The 23,442-nt window shown below is 39.9% G+C and overlaps 1 protein-coding gene across 1 annotated transcript in view; it reads left to right on the forward strand.

Annotated features, from left to right (window-relative positions):
* The window catches only part of RAD50 (RAD50 double strand break repair protein), a 97,318-nt gene extending 84,573 nt beyond the window's left edge, over positions 1 to 12,745 (forward strand). The window contains exons 22-25 of the mRNA XM_082651516.1: positions 7,551 to 7,636; positions 8,177 to 8,319; positions 10,609 to 10,742; positions 12,205 to 12,745. Coding sequence (XP_082507642.1) covers positions 7,551 to 7,636; positions 8,177 to 8,319; positions 10,609 to 10,742; positions 12,205 to 12,391 — 550 coding nt within the window. The 3' untranslated portion in view covers positions 12,392 to 12,745. The remainder of the gene's footprint in view (positions 1 to 7,550; positions 7,637 to 8,176; positions 8,320 to 10,608; positions 10,743 to 12,204) is intronic.
* The last annotated feature ends 10,697 nt before the right edge of the window (positions 12,746 to 23,442 follow it).

Genomic DNA, 23,442 nt, shown 5'->3' on the forward strand with positions numbered 1-23,442 from the left:
CTTTCTGCCTTTTGGCCTCATTGTGCCTCCCTTAAAACAGTAAATATATTAGGCCTTTGTCATTTGTGAGGATCACATCCTAAGACTTTCATGGATCACCAAAATTATAAATACCACTTAAAACCATCATTTGTCCTCATAAAATGCAACAGATTGTTACTGAAATTTTCAAGGAAATTTTTCAGATTCTTAAGAATATTTAAATATAAGATTGATTTATAAATCACTATTTTCTTAGATCTTAGACCTTTTCATTTTATTTTGGGAATCAGTTTTCACAAAACATACACTTAATATGAGTTAGTACTATATGCATTTAACTGAATGACATGCACACTCCAGGCACATGGTGGTGCTGATGCAACCAGCCAGATGACCACTTACCTACAATAGTTTCCAGCCCAGGAAATTTATATCTTTGCCTCAGCAGAATGATAGTTTACTAGAGGTCATGGACCTTCAAGGTCATTCTTAAATGTTAGTTACCTGTAAGTCCAAGTGCTAAAAAGTGTGTTAGGTTAATCTTTGCGTCTGTATAGTTCAGTCAGCAGTCAGCTCCCACAGGGTTCCTGCACAGTTCTGTTTCAGAGCTGCTTTTCTTCCACAGCCCATGCCTAAGTCAAGCCCTCCTTAACTCTTACCTGTATTACTGTGGTAACTTCCCCCATCTCGTTATCCCTCCCACCCCTGTTAAACTTCTACCAGGTTAATTTTCTTAAAGGTGGTGGTAGCTATTCTCTTCTAATTTTAGGAAAGACTTCCACACCTGGCCTTCCCCATTTCATCTCACTACTCACTATATTCTAACCAAACTGAATAATTTTGTTCCTTTAAGACACCTTGCATTTTACTATGCTGTTTCTCGTCCTTTGAATGTTACCTTGATAGAGCCCTTCCCAAACATGTAATTTTTTCCTTCCTTTGTACACCATAATATTTTGTGCCACTTAACCCATTCAGCCTTGTATTACAGATATTTATGCTTCCTCTACTCCATTATTCTGCAAATCACAGAACATGGTTCAAGCTGGGGCTTCGGTTCATTTCCGTGACAATGTCTAACATTTATTCAGCACTTAAGTAGTATTACATTGGTGACATATTTTCATTTCCTTCACAGTGCTTTTGCATGTATGTACACACAAATCTTTTTTGTTTTGTGTGAATAGTATCACACTGTAGGTGTTTTTTGTTGTTTTTTTTTCCACTTTACCATGTGATGAAAATCATGTTCATATATGTAAATCACTCATTATTTTTAATGGCTGCATAATATTCTATAAAATGGATATTACCTACTTTATTTAACCACTGATAGACATATTAGGAAGCCTTTAAATGCTTGCTACTACAGATAATGCTACAATATATAGTTGTGGTGCACAGGAGTTGCTCTGTGGCATGTAGGATCTTCCTGGATCAGGGATTGAACCCATGTCGCCTACATTGGCAGGCGGATTCTTAACAACTGCGCCACCAGGAAAGTCCCTGTTTTGTTTTTAAATTCCACATATAAGTGAGATCTTGTCTTTTTCTGTCTGACTTACTTCTTTTAACATAATGCCTTCAAGGTCCATCCACGTTGTCCCCAATGGTAGGACTTCCTTGTTTTTTATGGCTGAATGATATTCCATTGTATGTATGTATGTGTATGTCTGTATATAGAGATATGTTATAGATATAGATATATATAGATATAGATACATATAGGTATATATTTCACATCTTCTTTATCTATTCATCCAACAATGGACACTTAGATTTTTTCCATGTCTTAGCTATTGTAAACAATGCTGCTATGAGCACAGGGGTGCAGATAACTTTTCAAGATAGTGTTTTCATTTCCTTTGGATATATTCCCAGAAGTGGAATTGCTAGAGCATATGGTAGTTCTAGTTTTAATTTTTTTAGGAACCTCTATACTGTTTTCCACAGTGGCTGTACCAATTTACAGTCCATCCCACCAACAGTGCACAAGGGTCTCCCTTTCTCCATACCCATGCCGTCATTTGTTATCTCTTACTGGTGATGGCTGTTCTAAGAGGTGTGAGGTGATACCTCATTGTGTTTTGTTTTTTTTTAAGATTTTTTATTTATTTATTTTATTTTATTTTGGTTGCATCAGGTCTTAGTTGCACCACGCAGGATCTTCTGTTGCAGCACAATGGCTCTTCATTGTGGTGTGTGGGTTTTCTCTCTCTAGTTGTGGCGCATGGGCTTAGTTGCCCTGCAGCATGTGGGATCTTAGTTCCCTGACCAGGGATCGAACCTGCGTCCCCTGCATTGTAAGGCGGATTCTTTCCATTGGACCACCAGGGAAGTCCCTCATTGTGGTTTTAATCTACATTTCCCTAATGACTGTGAGCATCTTTTTTCATGTACCTGTTGGCCATTCGTATAACTTCTTTGGAAAAATGTCTATTCAGGTCTTTTGCCCATTTTTAAATTGGATTTTTTGTTTGTTTCCAAGTTTTATGGGTTCTTTATGGGTTTTGGATATTAACCCCTTATCGAATACATGGTTTTCAAATATTTTTTCCCATTCTGTAGGTTGTCTTTTCACTTTGTTGTTGGTTTCTTTTGCTGTGCAAAAACTTTTTAGTTTGATGTAGTCCCACTTGTTTATTTTTTGTTGCTTGTGCGTTAAGGTGTGATTCCCAAAGAATCATTACCAAGACCCATGTCAAGGAGCTTTCTTCTAGGAGTTTCACAGTTTCAGGTTTTACATTTAAGGCTTTGATCCATTTAGAGTTTATTTTTGTGAGTGGTGTAAAATAGGGATCAAGTTTCATTCTTTTACATGTGAATATCCAGTTTTCCCAACACCATCATTGAAGAGACTGTCCTTTCTCCATTGAGTATTTTTGGCTCCCTTGTCACATATTAGTTTACCATATGTGCTTGGGTTAATTTCTGGGCTGACGATTGTGTTCTCTTGGTCTGTTTGTCTGTTTTTATGCCAGTACCATACTGGGGTTTTTTGTAAGTCTTTTTTTTTTATATTGAAATATAGTTGATTTACAATGTTGTGTTAGTTTCAGGTGTACAGCACAGTGATTCAGTTATACATATACATATTCTTCTACAGATTCTTTATATATATATATATATGAATTTATTTATTTATTTATTTTTGGCTGCACTGGGTCTTTGTTGCTGTGTGCAGGCTTTCTCTAGTTGCAGCAAGCGGGGGCCACTCCTCGTTGCGGTGTGCAGGCTCCTCATTTTGGTGGCTTCTCTTGTTGTGGAGCATGGGCTCTAGGCACGCAAGCTTTAGCAGTTGTGGCACATGGGCTCAGTAGTTGTGGCTCGCGGGCTCTAGAGTACAGGCTTAGCAGTTGTGGCACATGGGCCTAGTTGCTCTGCGGCATGTAGGATCTTCCCAGACCAGGGCTCAAACCTGTGACCCCTGCATTGGCAGGCGGATTCTTAACCACTGTGCCACCAGGGAAGCCCCTACAGATTCTTTTTCCTTATAGGTAATTACAAAACATTGAGTATAGCTCCCTGTGCTATACAGTAGGTCGTCGTGGTTAGCTATATTACATATAGCAGTGTGTATATGTTAATCCCATCATCCTAATTTATCCCTCCCCTCCCCCCTTCCCCTTTGGTAACCGTAAGTTTGTTTTCTACATCTGTGGGTCTTTCTCTGTTTTATAAATAAGTTCATTTTAATCTGTTTTTTGTTTTTTCAGATTCCACATATAAGTGATATCATATGATATTTGTCATTCTTTGTCTGGCTTACTTCACTTGGTATGAAAATCTCTAGGTCTGTGTTGCTGCAAATGGCATTATTTCATTCTTTCTTATGGCTGAATAATGTTCCATTGTATATATGTACCACATCATCTTTATCCATTCCTTTGTCAGTAAATAGTGCTGCAGCAAACATTGGGGTGCATGTATCTTTTCAAATTATGTTTTTCTCCAGATATATGCCCAGGAGCGGGATTGCTGGATCATATGGTAGTTCTATTTTTAGTTTTTTAAGGAACTTCCATACTGTTCTCCATAATGGTTGTACCAATTTACATTCCCACCAACAATGTAGGAGGGTTCCCTTTTCTCCACATCCTCTCCTGCATTTATTATTTGTAGACTTTGATGATGGCCATTCTGACCAGTGTGAGGTGTGATACATCATAGTATTGATTTGCATTTCTCTAATAATTAATGACCTTGAGCATCTTGGCTGTTGTGTTTTGGTCATCTATATGTCTTCTTTGGAGAAATGTCTATTTAGATCTTCCACCCATTTTTTGATTGGGTTGTTTGTTTTTCTGATACAGAACTGTATGAGCTGTGTGTATATTTTGGAGATTAATCCCTTGTTGGTCGCTTCATTTGTAAGTATTTTCTCCCATTCTGTGGGTTGTCTTTTCGTTTTATCGTTTCTTTTGTGTGCAAAAGCTCGTAAGTTTAATTAGGTGCCATTTGTTTATTTTTATTTTCATTACTCTAGGAGATGGATCCAAAAAGGTATTGCTGTGATTTTTTTTTTTTTCGTTTTTATTTATTATTTATTTTTGGCTGTGTTGGGTCTTTGTTGCTGTGCGCACACTTTCTCTAGTTGCGGGGAGTGGGGGCTACTCTTCGTTGCAGTGCACGGGCTTCTCATTGCGGTGGCTTCTCTCGTTGCAGAGCATGGGCTCTAGGCACATGGGCTTCAGTAGTCGTGGCACTTGGGCTCAGTAGTTGTGGCTCGCAGGCTCTAGAGCGTAGGCTCAGTAGTTGTGGTGCATGGGCTTAGTTGCTCCACGGCATGTGGGATCTTCCCGGACCAGGGATTGAACCCATATCCCCTGCACTGGCAGGCAGATTCTTAACCCCTGCGCCACCAGGGAAGCCCTGTGATTTATTTCAGAGAGTGTTCTGCCTGTGTTTTTCCTCTAGAAGTTTTATAGTATCTGGTCTTACATTTAGGCCTTTAATCCATTTTGAGCTTATTTTTGTATATGGTGTTAGAGAATGTTCTAATTTCATTCTTTTAAATGTAGCTGTCCAGTTTTCCCAGCACCACTTATTGAAGAGACTGTCTTTTCTCCATTGTATGTTCTTGCCTCCTTTGTCATAGATTAATTGTCCATAGGTTGTGTGGGAGTACCATACTATTTTAATTACTATAGCTTTATAGTATAGCTTGGAATCAGGAAGTGTGATACCTCCTGCTTTGTTGTTCTTTCTCAGTGTTTGTTTGGCTATTTGGGGTCTTTCATGGTTCCATATGAGTTTTAGGAGTGTTTTTTTCTATTTCTGTAAGAAATGCCATTGGAATCTTGATATGGATTGCATTGTATCTATAGATGGCTTTGGGTAGTATTGACATTTTAACAATATTAATTCTTCCAATCCATGAACATGAGATACCTTTCCTTTTTTAAAATTTTATTTTTTGGCCCTGCTGCGTGTCTTGTAGGATCTTAGTTCCCTGGCCAGGGATCAAACCCATGCCCTCAGCAGTGAAAGCACAGAGTCCTAACCACTGGAGTGCCAGGGAATTCCTGCCTTTCCATTTATTTCTGCCTTCATTTTCTTTAATCAGGGTCTTGTAGTTTTCATAGTAGAGATCTTTCACCTCCTTAAATTTATTCCTAAGTACTTTATTGTTTTTGATGCTGTTGTAAACAGGATTGATTTATTTCTTTTTTAGAAAATTCATTGTTAGAGAATCTCAATTTTCTTAATGGTAAAATGGAGATAACCAAATCTAACTCTCAGTATTGTAGTAAGGATTAAATGAGATAAAATATGATTATTTAGCATAATTGTACCTTACATAAGGTAAATGCTCATCACTAGTAGCCACTTACATTGTTATTCCTTCAAGTAGATTAATGTAGTTACTGTAATCATTGCACAGTGGGGTTGTAAGCTCCATATTAGCAGAGAGATAAAATACAAAGATAAGTGAATGGTCCAGCCAACAGTAGTGGGCATCCACTCTGTCTGCCATGATCGTTGGTGAGTCTGGATCCCTCTAAGGACTAGAGCTTTTTCCTGCATTGTTGTCTCTCAGCAGACCTACCCATGGGCGAGGATGCACCACCTCTGTTGTACCAGGGAGCTGTGGTGTAGGCTATGTGTGTGCACCTGGGACATCTGTGCCCCACCTGGAGCTTGTTCTCCACATTGGGAGTGCTTATTTATGTTGATTATGGAAGATTTTTAACTTGAATGGAAAGATGACATTTTTGAAAAGTCATTTGAAAAATCAAGATCATAATGTGTAAAGCTAAGCATTACGTGATTGGTCTCAAGAACATTCTCTGAGGTTTTTTTTTTTTTAAAACAAATACTTAGAAGTTGTGTCTCTGTCTTTTTGACAGAAGTATAAAATCTGAGACTGAGATAGATGTATAAAATAGAAAATGGAGACTTGTTGCATTCTCATCAACAAGCGGAATATGGTTTTCTCTGGTTTTTATTACTTCACAGTCCTTTCATCTGATATTTAAAATGTATTTATGTTGAGTCATTTCTTTCTCTTTTGCTGGTAAACCGGAAGATCATGAAATGATTCTGCAGAGGCAGTAGCATTACGTTCAGTTTCTTTTTTTGTATATATCAGATAAGAGACTTGTAAATGGAAGTATGTCCGCCTCACATCCTTTGTATGGTAATGGCAGTGATGTTTGCCTTTTTGTGACTGGTGCAACATTTATTAATTCATAAACCCACTTCCAAATAACCTAAGGGCTTTTTGACTAAAGGTGACTCTAGTAAGAACAGTGTTAGATTTTGACAGGCTACTTTTGTTTTTACAGACATTTTTCTTCTTTTTAGTGTTTCGAAACTACTAGTATTTTAAGAGTGTTTTGGGGGTAGAGGGGTGCCATGGTCAAAGAAAGTTAATGCACATATTTGGAGTTAGGGTTTCTGAATCTTCAACTAGGAAGGGAAAATAAAAGTTTTGAGGCTCAGCTCAGCTTAAGCCTCTTTATCACCCTCTCCAAACCAACACTTCTGGTTGGTAAAAAGCTCACAGATCTGAGAAATAAAAGCAGCTTAAGAGGTTGACTTTGGTCAACCTTAATAATAATAGAAGAGAAAAAGGGCAGCAATTCCAGAGATTCACCTATTTTCCCATAGACTAAGGGACCCTGTACATCTCCTGTCCCCTCTTTAACTCACTGTCATCTGTTCAGCAGGGCTTCCTATAACCAGTTGGTATCAGTGGAAACAGTCCTTCCATTAAGCCTAAGAAATGTCTCCTAAAAAATTGTTTCAGAAGTTTTCACAGTATTTGAGCATTTAAGGGAGTGTTTGTCATATCATAGAGAGTGAAAATGGAGAAGGATAAGGACTCCAGAGTGCTGGAATTATATATGCCTGAGAGTTTGCCATACTAGCCAATAGCAAGGTTTTGGTTCTGTTTATTTTTTCCAGCTCTTACTATATTTTACTTTTATCATTGAGAATATTGGGGAATTTATCTCATGATATTACTTATTATATACATTATTATACATTGCATATTTTTAATATATACTGTTAAATTTATTGTTATAATATGTTATCTTTAAAGTATCAATGGCTTTTTCCAGAGCAATAATGAAATTTCACAGTATGAAAATGGAAGAAATCAACAAAATTATTCGTGACCTTTGGCGAAGTACCTATCGTGGACAAGGTAATTAACATGGTGTATCATGAATGCTCTTTCTAAAGCCCTGTATCCAGCTCTTGCCTCATAAGACTGCTCATCATGCCAGTATTACCTCTGGGCCCCTCTCTGAACATCTCTTTCCGATTTTCTAAGAATTCTTATCTTAGAATTCTTAGCAAGAAAAAAATGCAAAGTTTTCTATTCCAAAGCCTGACAGGACTTACAGATTTGGCCATGGTGCACATTATATTTAGTTGATGACGTAATAGGTTCTGTCGAAGTGCAGATAGGGATAAGCCAAAATGTGATAAGAAGAAAACCATCAGGAGGAAACTCTTAATAGGGGAACTAAGAAAAAAGCACCTCTGAGACTGAGGGTTGGGGCATCTGGTTGCTTCTGGCCAGGAATCTTCATCACCAGAGAAAAAGTTTCCAAACCAGCCAGTGTTTTCCTCTGGTAATGTCAGCCTCGCATGTTGCTTGTAACTTACTTTGATAAGGTTTGCAAGTGACAAAAGGCTGCAGAGTGTAGGTTCCCCTAAAATCTTCTTCTTTCTGTGTCAGATATTGAATACATAGAAATTCGATCTGATGCCGATGAAAATGTATCAGCTTCTGATAAAAGGCGGAATTACAACTACCGAGTGGTGATGCTAAAGGGAGACACGCCCTTGGATATGCGAGGACGATGCAGTGCTGGACAAAAGGCAGGTATCTCAGGAGCCTAGGGAACCACCTGTACACAGAGAATTGAAAAAGAGGAATCATTGTCAGTGCAGTGGAAGCACCCAAAGTTGCCCTTGAATGGTAGGAAGCTCCTTATAGCACTCCTTGCTGCCATGGAAAGTGAATCAGGCTCGGTCACTCTCATTACACTCTCTCAATTCTAACCAGCATTTCCTGCAACATTATGTAAAGTAGGTTTTTAGAAGAGGGGCCTGAAACAGTCTCACAGGATAGCCTAAATGTAAACCAAGAAGTTGAAGACCATTCATTGTTCCACAGCACTCCTTATGAGAATAAGGTTACTGGGTTATCAGTTATAGACACACCACTATTTTATGTGACACCAAGAAAGAAAAAATTCAATTGTAATTGTAAGATGCATCCTCATTTCAGAGAAGTCAAAGGGTGGGGGAAGGGCATGTTTTAGTCAGTGACATACAGTATTAGCAAACCAGATCCTAGATTGAGCCAGATGAGGCATTACAATAAGTGAGAGTCTAATTGAGAAGGTAGCCTCATCATAGGACTGAGTCCTCACCACCACTCCCAGCCTAGCCTTTGGGCCTGAGGACCATCTAAAAGAAGGGTCTGCCAGGGTCAAAGGCTTTGATACCCACAGGTGCCTCTGTCCCCCCCCACCACATACATAGGGACTCGTGCTGGGCCAGACCATCTAGCTCTACAGGAAGCTCTGGGAGGATAGCCTGGGTTGGATATGTAGAGCACAGAGGAATAAAGTTTCAAAGAGTTGGGAAAGTGGGACCTGCATCCTTAGGGTACAAGGCTGGGTTCTTTCACTGTGCGCTGGTTTGTAAAAGATGTTAAAGGTTTTTGAGCTTCCTCCTTTCAGATTAGAAGCAGAACATTATACTTGATAACATCTCTGGACCCCTGATTTTCTTAACAAAATTTTATAGTTCCAGAAACGGATGCTCACATTACCAGAGTTACTTTCATAAAAGGTTTGCAATTTTTGCTTAAAGACACTCTATGCATGTATGCATTTTGTCATCAACCCGGACAGCTGATACCAACTTATAAGGCATCTGCAGATTATTATCTTAATGATAGTCTGCAAAAATGACAAATTTGTGATCTACAGGCAGTATCCCCTACTTGCATTGATGATTTTTTGTGGTAATTATGAATGAGAAAATGGTTTGAAACATGTCTGTTTGGATTAAAAATACTTTCTGAACAAAAGCAGATTTCCTATAGCTACTCCAGATTATAAAAATTAATTAGCAGTAATTGCTTCCCTGGTGTTGGGTGACAGAATAGACAAATGGTTTGGTAGAGGTGGGCCAGGAGCTCCAGTCATATCCCACTCTGAGTGGGTGGTGGTGCAGGTGGCAGCAGAAGTGCCCATCCCCAAAGGGCCAGCGTCAGAGCAAAGCTATAAACTGCTCTAAAATCACTAACTCACCCACTGATGCTCCTTCACTCACAAATGGGGTGGGTGGTGGAGGGGGCATTACATCTCACACAGAAAGTAGTGTATACTTCCTAAACTAGTTCTTCACTCTTAATTCTTTGTCCCTTGTACCCTCAGATGGCTTTAGCAGTGGCCTAGTTTAGTATTAGGCTTCTATTAACCACAAAAGTGCCTCATAGTTTGGGTTGCTTGGATTTCCTACAGTCAAGCTTAAATAAAACCATACTTCTGTACTCCTGGTACTTTTTCCCCTCCCTTCCTTTCCCTCTCCCCCTCAGAATCATACACATAAACATTTAAGTGTGGGTTAGAGCAGTGGTGCCTCTTTGGGAGCCATAGATCTCACAGAACATAGAGATTTAAAGATGTCTCTGAGAGAAAAGGTGTCTGTGAGGCTCTGGAAAATGTATTATGTCTGTCTAAGTTTTCTAACAAATCTCATTATCAGGAAAATAGCCAGGTCATGAATTTTTAAGGTTGTTAATCTTATAGCATTATTAAAATTACTAGTTACAGATAAATGTTAATGAATTTCTGATTCAAGTCTGTAATTTGAAGTTTTGTTGTAGCTGATGTGAGGTGTTTGTGCAGGGTCAGCACTGCTTTTAGCATTGTATTTCATTGCAAATGATAGTTCACCTTCTGGAACGGCATGAGCGTTTGGTCACAGTGCCAGGCTCTCCCAAACAAAAGAGCAGTGATTTACCTAAGGTCAGTGATCCTGTGACATTGCCCCACCTTTCCCTTCTAAAGACATCATGCCAGGTCTGCCTGCTTTTCTAAGGTGAATGAGAAAAATGTGCAGTGCAGCTAAGCTCTGGTGCTTTTGTTCCAGGTATTAGCCTCACTCATCATTCGCCTAGCCCTGGCTGAAACATTCTGCTTAAACTGTGGCATCCTTGCTTTGGATGAGCCAACGACAAATCTTGACCGAGAAAACATTGAATCTCTTGCACATGCTCTGGTTGAGTAAGTATCTCAAATTTGGGGCCAAGTTATGATAGTTTTTAAAGTAAGGTTAAGAGAATTCTATGATGAAAATCCTCTGCAGATGTGTCTTCCTTGAGGAAACTGGTTTTGCCAGACCTTAGGCTTTACCTGGATCGTAATTCTTCAGATGCTTAAAAAAAGAACTACATGGTGAACAGCCACCCCAGACACATCCTGCATCTCCCCAAGAGTGTTCATAGGGAAACCCATGGTGAGGGTCTCCTGGCTTGGTTTGGTTTTCCTGTAAACCCACCAGAGGGGCCCACATGTCCTGTACAGGAGTTAGCATTCCCTGCTAAAGCCTTTCTAGGTGGTAACGGTAGTGACAGTGGGTTTTAGACTATTTCCCCAGCTTCTCACGTGTGTCAGCATCTATGAGGAATGACAGTGCTTACTCAAAAAGTGTATTACTGGTGAAGTAGAATCCAGGGGGTAGAACTGCATACACTTTTTACCATAGTTCACCTGTGGTGGGTGCACGCTCTAGGGATAGGCAGCCCTTGCTTATGGGCTGTGCTGGCAGAGGAAAGGCACTTTCTGTGAGGTAGAGAAGCTATTTCGGGTACTTCTTGCTCCAGACAGACTCCTTCTAGCAGAGAAAACATTTCCTGTGTGATAGCAGGGATGGAACCAGAAGGAGACTTGAGCAGCCACAGAGCCACCTTTCTCCAGCCATCTCTCAGTAGTCCCGTGTGACCAACAAGTAAGGGCTGGTGCTTTTGAAACCTAAGTGCATCCAGCTCCAGGCAAGGGATAAATAAGTGGTTAGGTAAAAGAAAAAGTCTTTCAAGTCTCAGACGCGTAACTACCTCAGCACATAGATAACGAGCAAAAATGTTCTCAGTACACCCACTCAGGCCCCCTGTGTGTCATACCAATGATGCATCCAGTGACTGTTGGTGGCAGAATTCTAAGTAGACCCAGCTCCTAAGAAGGCAGTGGGGCTCACAGTGTTATTCCCCTTGCCTGTAGCCTTTGTCTTTTTTTTTTAATGTAATTTTCTTCCAGAGAAAACTAGTATCAGGTCAAGAAAACCCCAGGCAAAGGAATAATCAGACCCCGAAAATTGAGCAGCACAGATACTAAGGAAAACTCAATTAAACATTTCTACCTGCTTTAAGAATAAACTAGATCATGTATTCTCACCTGTCTCTAAGCCAGACCTGAGTGAAGAGTCATGCATCCCTACTGTCTGGAGAGGAGATGGGACTGCTACCTGGCTGGGCTGAAGGCCTGGATCCACACCCCCCTTCCCCCCGCCACTTCCTGCAGGGCTGTCAGAGGCCCTCCCTGATACTCACACAGCACAGGAAAAACCTGGTCATCACACACAGCATACATTTATGTGTCTGACAAGGTTCTCTCTCAGTGCTTTTTTCAAATAAAAGGAAGGGTTATGTATGTTCTTTAGTAATAAAATGTTATAAATATATTGTTTCAGGATAATAAAAAGTCGCTCACAGCAGCGTAACTTCCAGCTTCTGGTGATCACTCATGATGAAGATTTTGTGGAGCTCTTAGGGCGTTCTGAATATGTGGAGAAATTCTACAGGATTAAGAAGAACATTGATCAGTGCTCAGAGATCGTGAAATGCAGTATTAGTTCCCTAGGATCTAATGTTCATTAAAAACATTCAAGATTTATATGCCTTAGAAACATGGGTCCTCAGCCAACTGCTTATTTCTGGTATTGAGTCAATATGAAAATACGTTCTTTCAAATGAGCCTTGTGTCTAGGGTTTTTAATGTCTGAGAGGTTCGAAAATCATTAAAATTGTTTCACATGGAATTTGGACTGAGTCCCTGAACTTCATTCCCCCTCCAGGCAGCCTCTGACAGGCCTGTGGGGCTCAACAGCAGCACAGTTGGACTCAGCTTCCCTGCTTCCCTTCCTAGCACTGATGAAGGAGTCTATGGGACCTGAAGCTTCTTACTCGCCTTTCACTTCTCAAAGCATTAGTGAGAAGCAGTTCTCTGCCTGGATACTTTATGGCTTGGGCATTTAAAAAGTCAGTGTTAAGTGTTACCTGTAAATTTCTTTCTTTTATTTATTTCTTTGGATACGGTTTAAAAAACTGTGTTATCAGTATTAATATCTGAAGATGACAGAAATGACTGAATATTAATATTTGGCTCTGCTCTTAACTTTATAAATCTGGGTAAGTGACCTCTCCCTCTCAGGGCCTCAGTTTCCCCAACTAAAATTTGAAGTAGTCGAATGGGGGCTTCAGGGTTTGAAAAGAACCTTAATTATCTAACTCAATACCCACTGTCTTCCCTCCCCACATATCCCTACTAGGTAGTCATCCAAACCTGGGCTCTTTCTAGAGGGAGGAAGTTCCCCACTGTGCACATCCACGTTTGGAAAGCTCTGCCCAAGAGCAAGGCCTCTCTTCACTTGGGGCCTGACCTGCATTCATGAAGGAGTCTGTAACTTTCCCATATGTCTATGCTATTTATCAGTTTGGCCTTACCGTGAATCCCGATTGCTCTCCAAGTATGCAACTCTGGTGTGGAAGGAAAGCAGAGCTCGCTCAAAGTCAAAACTGGCTCCCCGTGGGGTCCAAGCAGACCTGGAAAAGCAGGCCTCATTTTCATTCCAGATGTTGTTTCTAATAAGAGCCTAATCATACCCTTTCCCTGGAATTGCCAGTTGACAACTTGAAGCCTTTCACAAGCATTCCACACAGAATGCTACCAAGTGATGCACTTTCGAATTAGACTTTTAGAGTCCGTCTGTCAGTCATGTGGCACAATCACTAGGAGCCAAGAACCACTTGGCAACCACTAGAACCTGAAAAAGGCAAAGAAACAGACTCGTCCCTCAGAGCCTCCAAAAGGAACCAGCCCTGCTGACACCTTGACTTTTAGCCCAGTATACTGATTTTCAGACTTTTAGCCTTCAGAATTACATAAGAGAATAATACTTGTTTTAAGCTGCTCAGTTTGTGCTTATTTGTTACAGCAGCAATAGAAAACTAACACACTATCCACTGTATATATAATCAATTTCTGTGTATGTAATATACGAGTTACTACTATCCTTGAGACAATTGAAAAAAGGTTACTTACCATTTTTTATGTTCTGTGGTTCACAGAAAGAATGCTGGTTGAGAAAGTCTGATCCAGACCCTTACCCAGTCCATGGATGAAAGGGCCAAGCAGCAGAGCCACCACTCCAGCCACCTGCTTCTTGTCCACTGACTGACAATGTTCAGTCATCCTAATTAGCTTTGAAAAACTAAAATCACCATTATTAGCCAAACTAGCATGATATCAACAAAGGTACCATGAGAAAAAAACAGCAGACCAATCTCACTCAGGACACATCCAAGAATTCATAAATTAAGAACAAATCAATTCCAGTCATCTATTAAAATAAACATACATAATAACCAAGGTGTCTTTATCCCAAGAATGCAAGAATATTTCAGAAGATAACTGTTTACAAATCATCACCATAATAAAGCCAAAGGGGAAAAATTCTGATAGACACCTAACACTGACCATTATTTGATAAAATTCAACATCTCCTAGCTTTAGTAAACTCATACTTTTGCAAAGAATAAAAATATTTTTAGTGTTATTTGTCATGAATTAAAAATTAACAGTCATCTTAATAGCAAAAGATGAAATATTTTCTATTAAATAAAAAAAACAGGTAGCTTCTGTCAACATACTTTTGAAAGCTCTAGCCATTGCAACAAGAAATGACAAGGCAATACAAGATAAATACAGGCAAATGAAACAAAGTTATTTACAAATTAAAACAGACTTCCCAATTTCAGGTCTGGTTTCCCCTGACGATGTGACTTCCCTCACAGCCCTTTTGAGAGTGGCTTTCTCTCCCATTTCGCTTGTATCAGTGGGCTTGGAGGTGGTGTTAGTGCCATTTTTAAGCTTTTCATTGCTGCTTCTACATCATCCTCCATTAACCCCACACATACACTTGAGATGAATAGGCATCACAGTATGGAGGTAAAGAATATGAGCCAGACTCACAGACTTAAATTCTAGCACCACTATTTCTACTTAAATTCTAGCACCACCATTTACTAGCTTTGGGACCTTGGGCAAGTCATTTATCCCCTTCTCCTGTTTCCCTATCTGTAAAAGCATCTAAAACGGCGCCTATCTTGTAGCATTGTTATGAGGATTAAATGACTTTTTTTTTTACATCTTTATTGGAGTATAACTGCTTTACGTTGTTGTGTTAGTTGCTGCTGTATAACAAAGTGAATCAGCTATACATACACATATATCCCCATATCCCCTCCCTCTTACGGCTCCCTCCCACCCTCCCTATAACACCCCTCTAGGTGGTCACAAAGCACGGAGCTGATCTCCCTGTGCTATGTGGCTGCTTCCCACTAGCTAGCTATTTTACGTTTGGTAGTGTATGTATGTCAGTGCCACTCTCTCACTTCGTCTCAGCTTACCCTACCCCTCCCCATGTCCTCAGGTCCATTCTCTACGTCTGTGTCTTTATTCTTGTCCTGTCCCTAGGTTCCTCAGAACCATTTTTGGGTTTTTTTTAGATTCCATATGTATGTGTTAGCATATGGTATTTTTCTCTTTCTGACTTACTTCACTCTGTATGACAGACTCTAGGTCCACCCACCTCACTACAAATAACTCAATTTCATTTCTTTTTATGGCTGAGTAATATTCCATTGTATATATGTGCCACATCTTCTTTATTCATCTGTTGATGGACACTTAGGTTGCTTCCATGTCCTGGCCATTGTGAATAGTGCTGCAATGAACATTGTGGTACATGACTCTTTTTGAATTATGGTTTTCTAGGTTATATGCCCAGTAGTGGGATTGCTGGGTCATATGGTAGTTCTATTTTTAGTTTTTTAAGGAACCTCCATACTGTTCTCCATAGTGGCTGTATCAATTTACATTCCCACCAACAGTGCAAGAGGGTTCCCTTTCTCCACACCCTCTCCAGCATTTATTGTTTCTAGATTTTTTGATGATGGCCATTCTGACTGGTGTGAGGTGATACCTCGTAGTTTTGATTTGCATTTCTCTAATGATTCGTGATGTTGAGCATCCTTTCATGTGTTTGTTGGCAATCTGTACATCTTCTTTGGAGAAATGTCTGTTTAGATCTTCTGCCCATTTTTGGATTGGGTTGTTTGTTTTTTTGATATTGAGCTGCATGAGCTGCTTGTAAATTTTGGAGATTAATCCTTTGTCAGTTGCTTCATTTGCAAACCTTTTCTCCCATTCTGAGGGTTGTCTTTTCATCTGGTTTATGGTTTCCTTTGCTGTGCAAAAGCTCTTAAGTTTCATTAGGTCCCATTTGTTTATTTTTGTTTTTATTTCCATTTCTCTAGGAGGTGGGTCACAAAAAGGATCTTGCTGTGATTTATGTCATAGAGTGTTCTGCCTATGTTTTCCTCTAAGAGTTTTATAGTGTCTGGCCTTACATTTAGGTCTTTAATCCATTTTCAGTTTATTAAGTGACTTTTAAAACTGCCTGGCACATAAATGTGCTATGTGTGTATTCAAGAAAAGCCTCATATCATCAGTTTACTCTTTCTTGTTGCAGTTATCTTTAGCCCCCAGTCTGGTCACTCCTGCTTATTCATTGACAATTTTAGCTCCCAGTTGAGAATTATTCTCCTAATACTAATTTCATAATCATCGGTGATTTCAGAATCCAAATGATGATCTAATACAACCCCCCTGGCCTCTCAGATCCTTGCTCTTTCCTCCAGTGAGGAGACGCTCCGTAGTCTTACTCTAGAGTCCAGTTCTTTAACAACAATAACTGCAACCCTCCATATCTCCGTTTTAAGTATCTCACTCCAACAACCTCTCATATCTTTACAGTTCACTCCTGGCATCTCCAGCTCCAGCAATTCTTTGAGCCCTCCAGGATGTCAATCCATTGATTCTACCACTTTTTCAGTTCTTCACTTCCCTCATGCCTGTACTTCTCTCCTTTTACAGCTTAAATTCCATGGTCCATCCTTATATCACTGTCTTGCATAGACCCTCAACTGTCTTGTCCCTCTTCTGTCCTCAAACTTTTCTCACAGTCTCCAACCCTGGCTAAATAGGACTCTGCCTTCTCCCTGCACATGCAGTTTCCTTTGCTGGTTCCATATTTCCCTGACCTTTTGTTGTTGCCCTGCTTTAGTGCCCAGTCTGCGTCTGTACTGTTTTCTTCTCACACTCACTTACGTGGTGACCTCATCCAGTCTCACAACTTTAAATTATCTTGGGACTCCCCTGGTGGCACAGTGGTGAAGGATCCACCTGCTAATGCAGGGGACACGGGTTTGAGCCCTGGTCCAGGAATATCCCACATGCCAGGGAGCAACTAAGCCCATGTGTCACAACTACTGAGCCTGTGCTCTAGAGCCCACAAGCCACAACTACTGAAGCCCACGCACCTAGAGCCTGTGCTCCACAACAAGAGAAGCCAGTGCAATGAGAAGCCCGTGCACTGCAACGAAGAGTAGCCCTTGCTCGCCACAACTAGAGAAAGCCCGCGTGCAGCAACGAAGACCCAACACAGCCAAAAAATATAAATAAATCTATTAAAAAAAAATAAGAGTACAAAAAAATCATTACCTTAGTTTGAGTTCTCCCAGAAGCAAAACCTGAAACAGTGATTCAAGCAAAAGTAAACAGTAGGATATGGGGAATTATAATGAAGAGAAGGCAGCCAATGAATAGTGTGTTCTTAAACCAGCTACTGTAGTAGGCAATTTGGAGTTTAATCCCACAGGGAACGTGGGAAATTTGGCAAAACGTATGCCTCAAAATTATCCCACCCGAGAAGCAAGAGAGCTGGGGTATTTATCAATATATACCAAGTCCCAAGAGTCACTAACTGAGGGCTATTCCAGGGCATGTTAGCTACTGGCTTTCTGTGTGCATCTTCCACAGAGCTGCCTTCCATAGTTTTTAAAAAAAAGAAAAGAAAAGGTAAGAAAAAGCCTTTTGACAGAGGTATAGATAACAGCAGCAGCTAGAAGTGGGCTGGAGCACACTGGAAGTTCTTGGGACAGAGGGAGGGCACTGACAGCTCCTTCAACAGTCTTGTAGGTGCTGACTCCTCAAATGTGTCTCCAGTCCAAACTCATTTAAACTCATATTCAGCTGCCTTACTGGATATCTAGTTGCACTTGAATATCTAATAGACATCTGAAACTTAAAATGACCCAGAAACTTTTGCCCAGAACCTGCACCTCCCATAGCTTTGGAAGAATGATAACTCCATTCTTCCAATTGCTCAGGAAAAAGTCTTGACATCTCCTTCATTTTTCTGTTTATCTCATATCCCACATTCAAGCCATCAGCTTAATACTATGGATTTAACTTTAATATTATATCCAGAATCTGACCATGCCTCACCATCTAAACCACCACTGCTTTGGTCCAAGCCATCATCATCTCTAATGTAAATAATCTGAGTAACTACCTAACTGCTCTCACTAATTTGGTCCCGCCCCTCACAATTTGTTCTCAACCCAGCAGTCAGTCATCTTTTTAAAAGTAAATCAAATGTGTTTCTCACAGGGGTTTGGGTTAGTAGTTCTGAAACCACTTTACATAGTAAAATCAAATCCATACATATATTGTAGATAATAACTGAGTTTCTCACTGTTAGAGAAAGATGTTTGCATATCAAGAAAGGGGAAAGGCTATAAAAAGAACCCTGTAGTGTTGGACTGAATCCAAATATCAGTGTAAATTTATGGTTTTAGTATGTAAAGGTGTTCTACTTCCTTTACAGATGTAAGGGAAGGGAAAAAGTGGGAAGAAGATAGGGAATAAGGGAAGAGTAAGGTCCACCAAAAATCTCCATAAAACCAATGAAAACAATGGCAAAAACTATCAAAATAAACTTTTGCAGAACTTAGGAAATTAACTAAAGGCTTGCAACAAGCCAAGGATTGCTTGTTCAAGAAAAACAGCTGAATCTCCGGGAGAAAAGCCAATTGCATTTTAACCTCCCCTAAACCCATTCCCCTTGCCCTGTCTTTGTTGTAGCTTTGAAGACCAAAAGCACCATAACTACAGTACCTGTGAAAGCAGCAACCACCGGAGAGAGCAGAATGGATGTGGAGTTCCCCAAAATCTTCAGCGCCACAGAATTGCCACTGTTTGACCTGTCTGGCAGCTCACTGAAAATCTCCATCCTCATGGCTGGTCTTTATTCAACCTGACTCCAGCTCACTGTGCAAACAGCCCTACCTGCTGTAGGCAATCAGTGATGATTAGTTAATATTGCAGCTGCCCAAGGCAGCATTACAAGGCCAACAAGAGAGTAACCAAGAAACTTAAAGAGAAACATGGAGGAAGTAGATGTCCATGGCAGCTTTGACAAGCTTGAACATGTTCCTAGGAGTCCAGAAGTTTGTGTGTACGTCAGAGCTTTGTGCATACTCAGGGAAGACCTGAGAAGGCCCTAAGCACTGACCTCTGGCTGACCTTGAAACTACTTATGCAAGAAGTGAAGGCAAAGGCCCAGTTGTAAATTGCTTTCTGCAGCATCAACATGACTGAACAAACTGTCTCTCACACAGACAAAGCTCTTCAACAAAAGCTTGGAAATTTATTAGTTCAAGGCATTAAAAGAAATCTGTCCAATCATCAATATACCACTAAGCTGAGACTTCAGTGACCACATATGAGAAAGAATACAGCTTTACAAAATTGGTCCAGGAAAGTCACTAAACAAAGCAACAATTACAAACCCTGGGGAGAGGGTAATCTGATTTTCAGAGTTAACACATATTACCTTTTTTTTTTTTTTTTTTTTTGCGGTACGCGGGCCTCTCACTGTTGTGGCCTCTCCCGTTGCGGAGCACAGGCTCTGGACGCGCAGGCTCAGCAGCCATGGCTCATGGGCCTAGCCGCTCTGTGGCATGTGGGATCTTCCCAGACCGGGGCACGAACCCATGTCCCCTGCATCGGCAGGCGGACTCTCAACCACTGCGCCACCAGGGAAGCCCAACACGTATTACTTTAAATGTCCAATTTCCAACAAGAAATTATAAGGCATGCAAAGAAACAGGAATATATGGCCCATAAACAGAAAAAAAAAAAAGCAGTCAACAGAAACTGTCCCTGAGGAAGCCCAGATAAAGACTTTAAATCAGCTTTTATAAATATGTTCAAGGAACTAAAGAAAATCATGTCTAAAGAATTAAAGTATGAGAATGACATCTCACCAAATGGAGACTATCATTAAGGAAGTAGAAATTATTTTTAAAAGAACCAAATATAGAGTTCAAAAATACAATAACTGAAATAATTCACTAGAGGAGCTAAACGGCAGATTTAAAATGACAGAAGAATCAGTGAACTTGAAAACCGCTCAATTAAGATTATCCAGTCTGAGGAACAGAAAGAAAAAGAATGAAGAAAAATGAACAGAAAGTCAGAGACCTGAGACACTGTCAAGCATACTAACATACCAAGCCCACCAAGCTTAACAGGAATCCCAGAAGGAGCAAAGAGAAAGGGGCAGAAAGAACATTTGAAGAACTAGTGGCCAAAAAGTTCTGAAATTTTATGATAAATGTTAATTGTCATATCCAAGAAACTGAACAAACTGAAAAACCCAAATGAACCTTTCGGCCTACCCAATAGAATAAACTCAAAGACCCAACAGCTAACGTCATACTCATCAGTGAAAAGCTGAAAGCTTTCCCCCTAAGATCAGGCACAAAACAAGGGTGACCATTCTTGCCACTTTTATTCAACATAGTATTGGAAGTCCAAATAGGAAGAAGTAAAATTGTCATTATTTGCAGGTAACATGATATTATAATAATAGAACACCCTAAATACCATTAAAAAAAAACCTGTTAGAACTAATAAATCAGTAAAGTTGCAGAATACAAAAGCAATATATAAAAATCTGTTCCATTTTTATATACTAATAGTGAACTATCAGAAAGAGGAATTAAGAAAACAATCCAATTTACAATTGCAATAAGAAAGCATAAAATACCTAGGAATAAATTTAACCAAGGAGATGAAAGACCTTTAATCTGAAAACTATAAGACATTGATGAAAGAAAACTGAAGATGACGCAAGTAAATGGAACAATATTCCATGTTCATGGATTGGAAGAATTAATATTGTTAAAATACTTCCCAGGGCTTCCCTGGTGGCGCAGTGGTTAAGAATCCACCTGCCAATGCAGGGGACACGGGTTCGAGCCCTGGTCCAGGAGGATCCCACATGCCGTGGAGCAACTAAGCCCGTGTGCCACAACTATTGAGCCTGCACTCTGGAGCCTGCGAACCACAACTACTGAAGCCTGCACACCTAGAGAAAGCCCACGCACAGCAATGAAGACCCAACACAGCCAAAAATAAATAAATAATAATAATAATACTAATACTTCCCAAAGCAACCTATAGATTCAATGCAATCCCTATCAAAATTCCAATGGCATTTTTCATAGCAATAGAACTAACAATCCTAAAATTTGTATGGAACCACAAAGCATCATGGAAGCATCATGGTCCCTAATCTCAAACTGTATTACAAAGCTATAGTAATCAAAACAGCAGTATGGTATTGACAAGAAAACAGACACATCATGGGACTTCCCTGGTGGTCCAGTGGTTAAGACTCTGCACTTCCAATACAGGGGATGTGGGTTTGATCCCTGGTCGGGAGCTAGGCTCTCACATGCCATGTGGTGTGCCCCCCCCCCAAAAAAAAGCCAAAAAACAGATACATTAATCAATGGAACAGAATAGAGAGCCAAGAAATAAACCCACACATATATGGTCAATTTTATGACAAAGGAGCCAAGAATATACAATGGGGAAAGGACAGTCTCTTCAATAAATGGTGTTGGGAAAACTGTACAGCCACATTCAGAAAAATGAAACTGGACCACTATCTTACACCATACACAAAAATTAACTCAAAATGGATGAAAGACTTGAACATAAGACCTGAAGCCAAAAAAGTCCTAGAAGAAAACATAGGTGGTTAATTCCTTGACATCAGTCTTGGCAACGAGTTTTTGGATTTGACACCAAAAATGAAGGCAACAAAAGCAAAACTCAACAAGTGGGGCCACATCAAAAAAGCTTCTGCACAGCAAAGGAAACCATTAACACAAAGAAAAGGCAACTTACCAAATGGGAGAAAATATTTGCAAATCATATATCTGATCAGGAGTTAATATCCAAAATATATAAAGAACTCATACAACTCAATAGCAAAAAAACAACAATCTGATTTTAAAAATGGACAGGTAATCTGAAAAGACATTGTTCCAAAGAAGACATTCAGATGGCCAACAGGTACATGAAAAGGTGCCCAGCATCACTAGTCATCAGGGACATGCAAATCAAAACCACAATGAAATATCACTTCATACCTGTTAGAATGAGTGTTATCAAAAAGACAAGAAATAACAAGTGTTGGCAAGGATATAGAGAAAAGGGAACCCTTGTGTACTGTTGGTGGGAATGTAATTTGGTACAGCCACTATGGAAAACAGTATGGAGGTTCCTTTAAAAATTAAAAATAGGATTACCATATGATCCAGCAATTCCACTCCTGGGTATTCATGTGGAGAAAACAAAAACACTAACTTGAAAAGATATATGTACCCCATTGTTCACTGCAGCATCATTTATAATAGCCAGGACAGGGAAACCACCTAAATCTTCATCAACAGATAGATGAATAAAGAAAAGGGGGGGGGGGTGCTGTGTGCACACGTGTATAATTCAGCCATAAAGGAAGGAAATCTTGCCACTGCAATGACATGGATGGACCTTGAGGGCATTATGCTAAGTGAAATAAACAGAGAAAGACAAATACTGTATGATCTCACTTACATGTGGAATCTAAAATACAAACAAAAAAACAGCTCATAGATGAAGAGAACTGATTTCAGGTTGGTAGAGGTGGAGGATGGTGTGTGTGTGTGTGTGTGTGTGTGTGTGTGTGTGTGTGTGTGTGAGTGAAATGGGTGAAGGAGATCCTAAGATTAAAAATTCCAGTTGTAAAAAACTACAATGAGCTATCATCTCACACCAGTCAGAATGGACATCATCAAAATATCTAGAAACAATAAATGTTGGAGAGGGTGTGGAGAAAAGGGAACCCTCTTACACTGTTGATGGGAATGTAAATTGATACAGCCACTGTGGAGAACAGTATGGAGGTTCCTTAAAAAACTACAAATAGAACTACCATATGACCCAGCAATCCCACTACTAGGCATATACCCTGAGAAAACCATAATTCAAAAAGAATCAAGTACCAAAATGTTCATTGCAGCTCTATTTACAATAGCCCAGAGATGGAAACAACCTAAGTGTCCATCATCGGATGAATGGATAAAGAAGATGTGGCACATATATACAATGGAATATTACTCAGCCATAAAAAGAAATGAAATTGAGCTATTTGTAATGAAGTGGATAGACCTAGAGTCTGTCATACAGAGTGAAGTAAGTCAGAAAGAGAGAGACAAATACCGTATGCTAACACATATATATGGAATTTAAGAAAAAAAATGTCATGAAGAACCTAGGGGTGAAACAGGAATAAGGACACAGACTTACTAGAGAATGGACTTGAGGATATGGGGAGGGGGAAGGGTAAACTGTGACAAAGCGAGAGAGAGGCATGGACATATATACACTACCAAACGTAAGGTAGATA

Source organism: Grampus griseus (genome assembly GCF_964374135.1).
Source record: "Grampus griseus genome assembly, chromosome: 3".
In the NCBI taxonomy this organism is placed as follows: domain Eukaryota; kingdom Metazoa; phylum Chordata; class Mammalia; order Artiodactyla; family Delphinidae; genus Grampus; species Grampus griseus.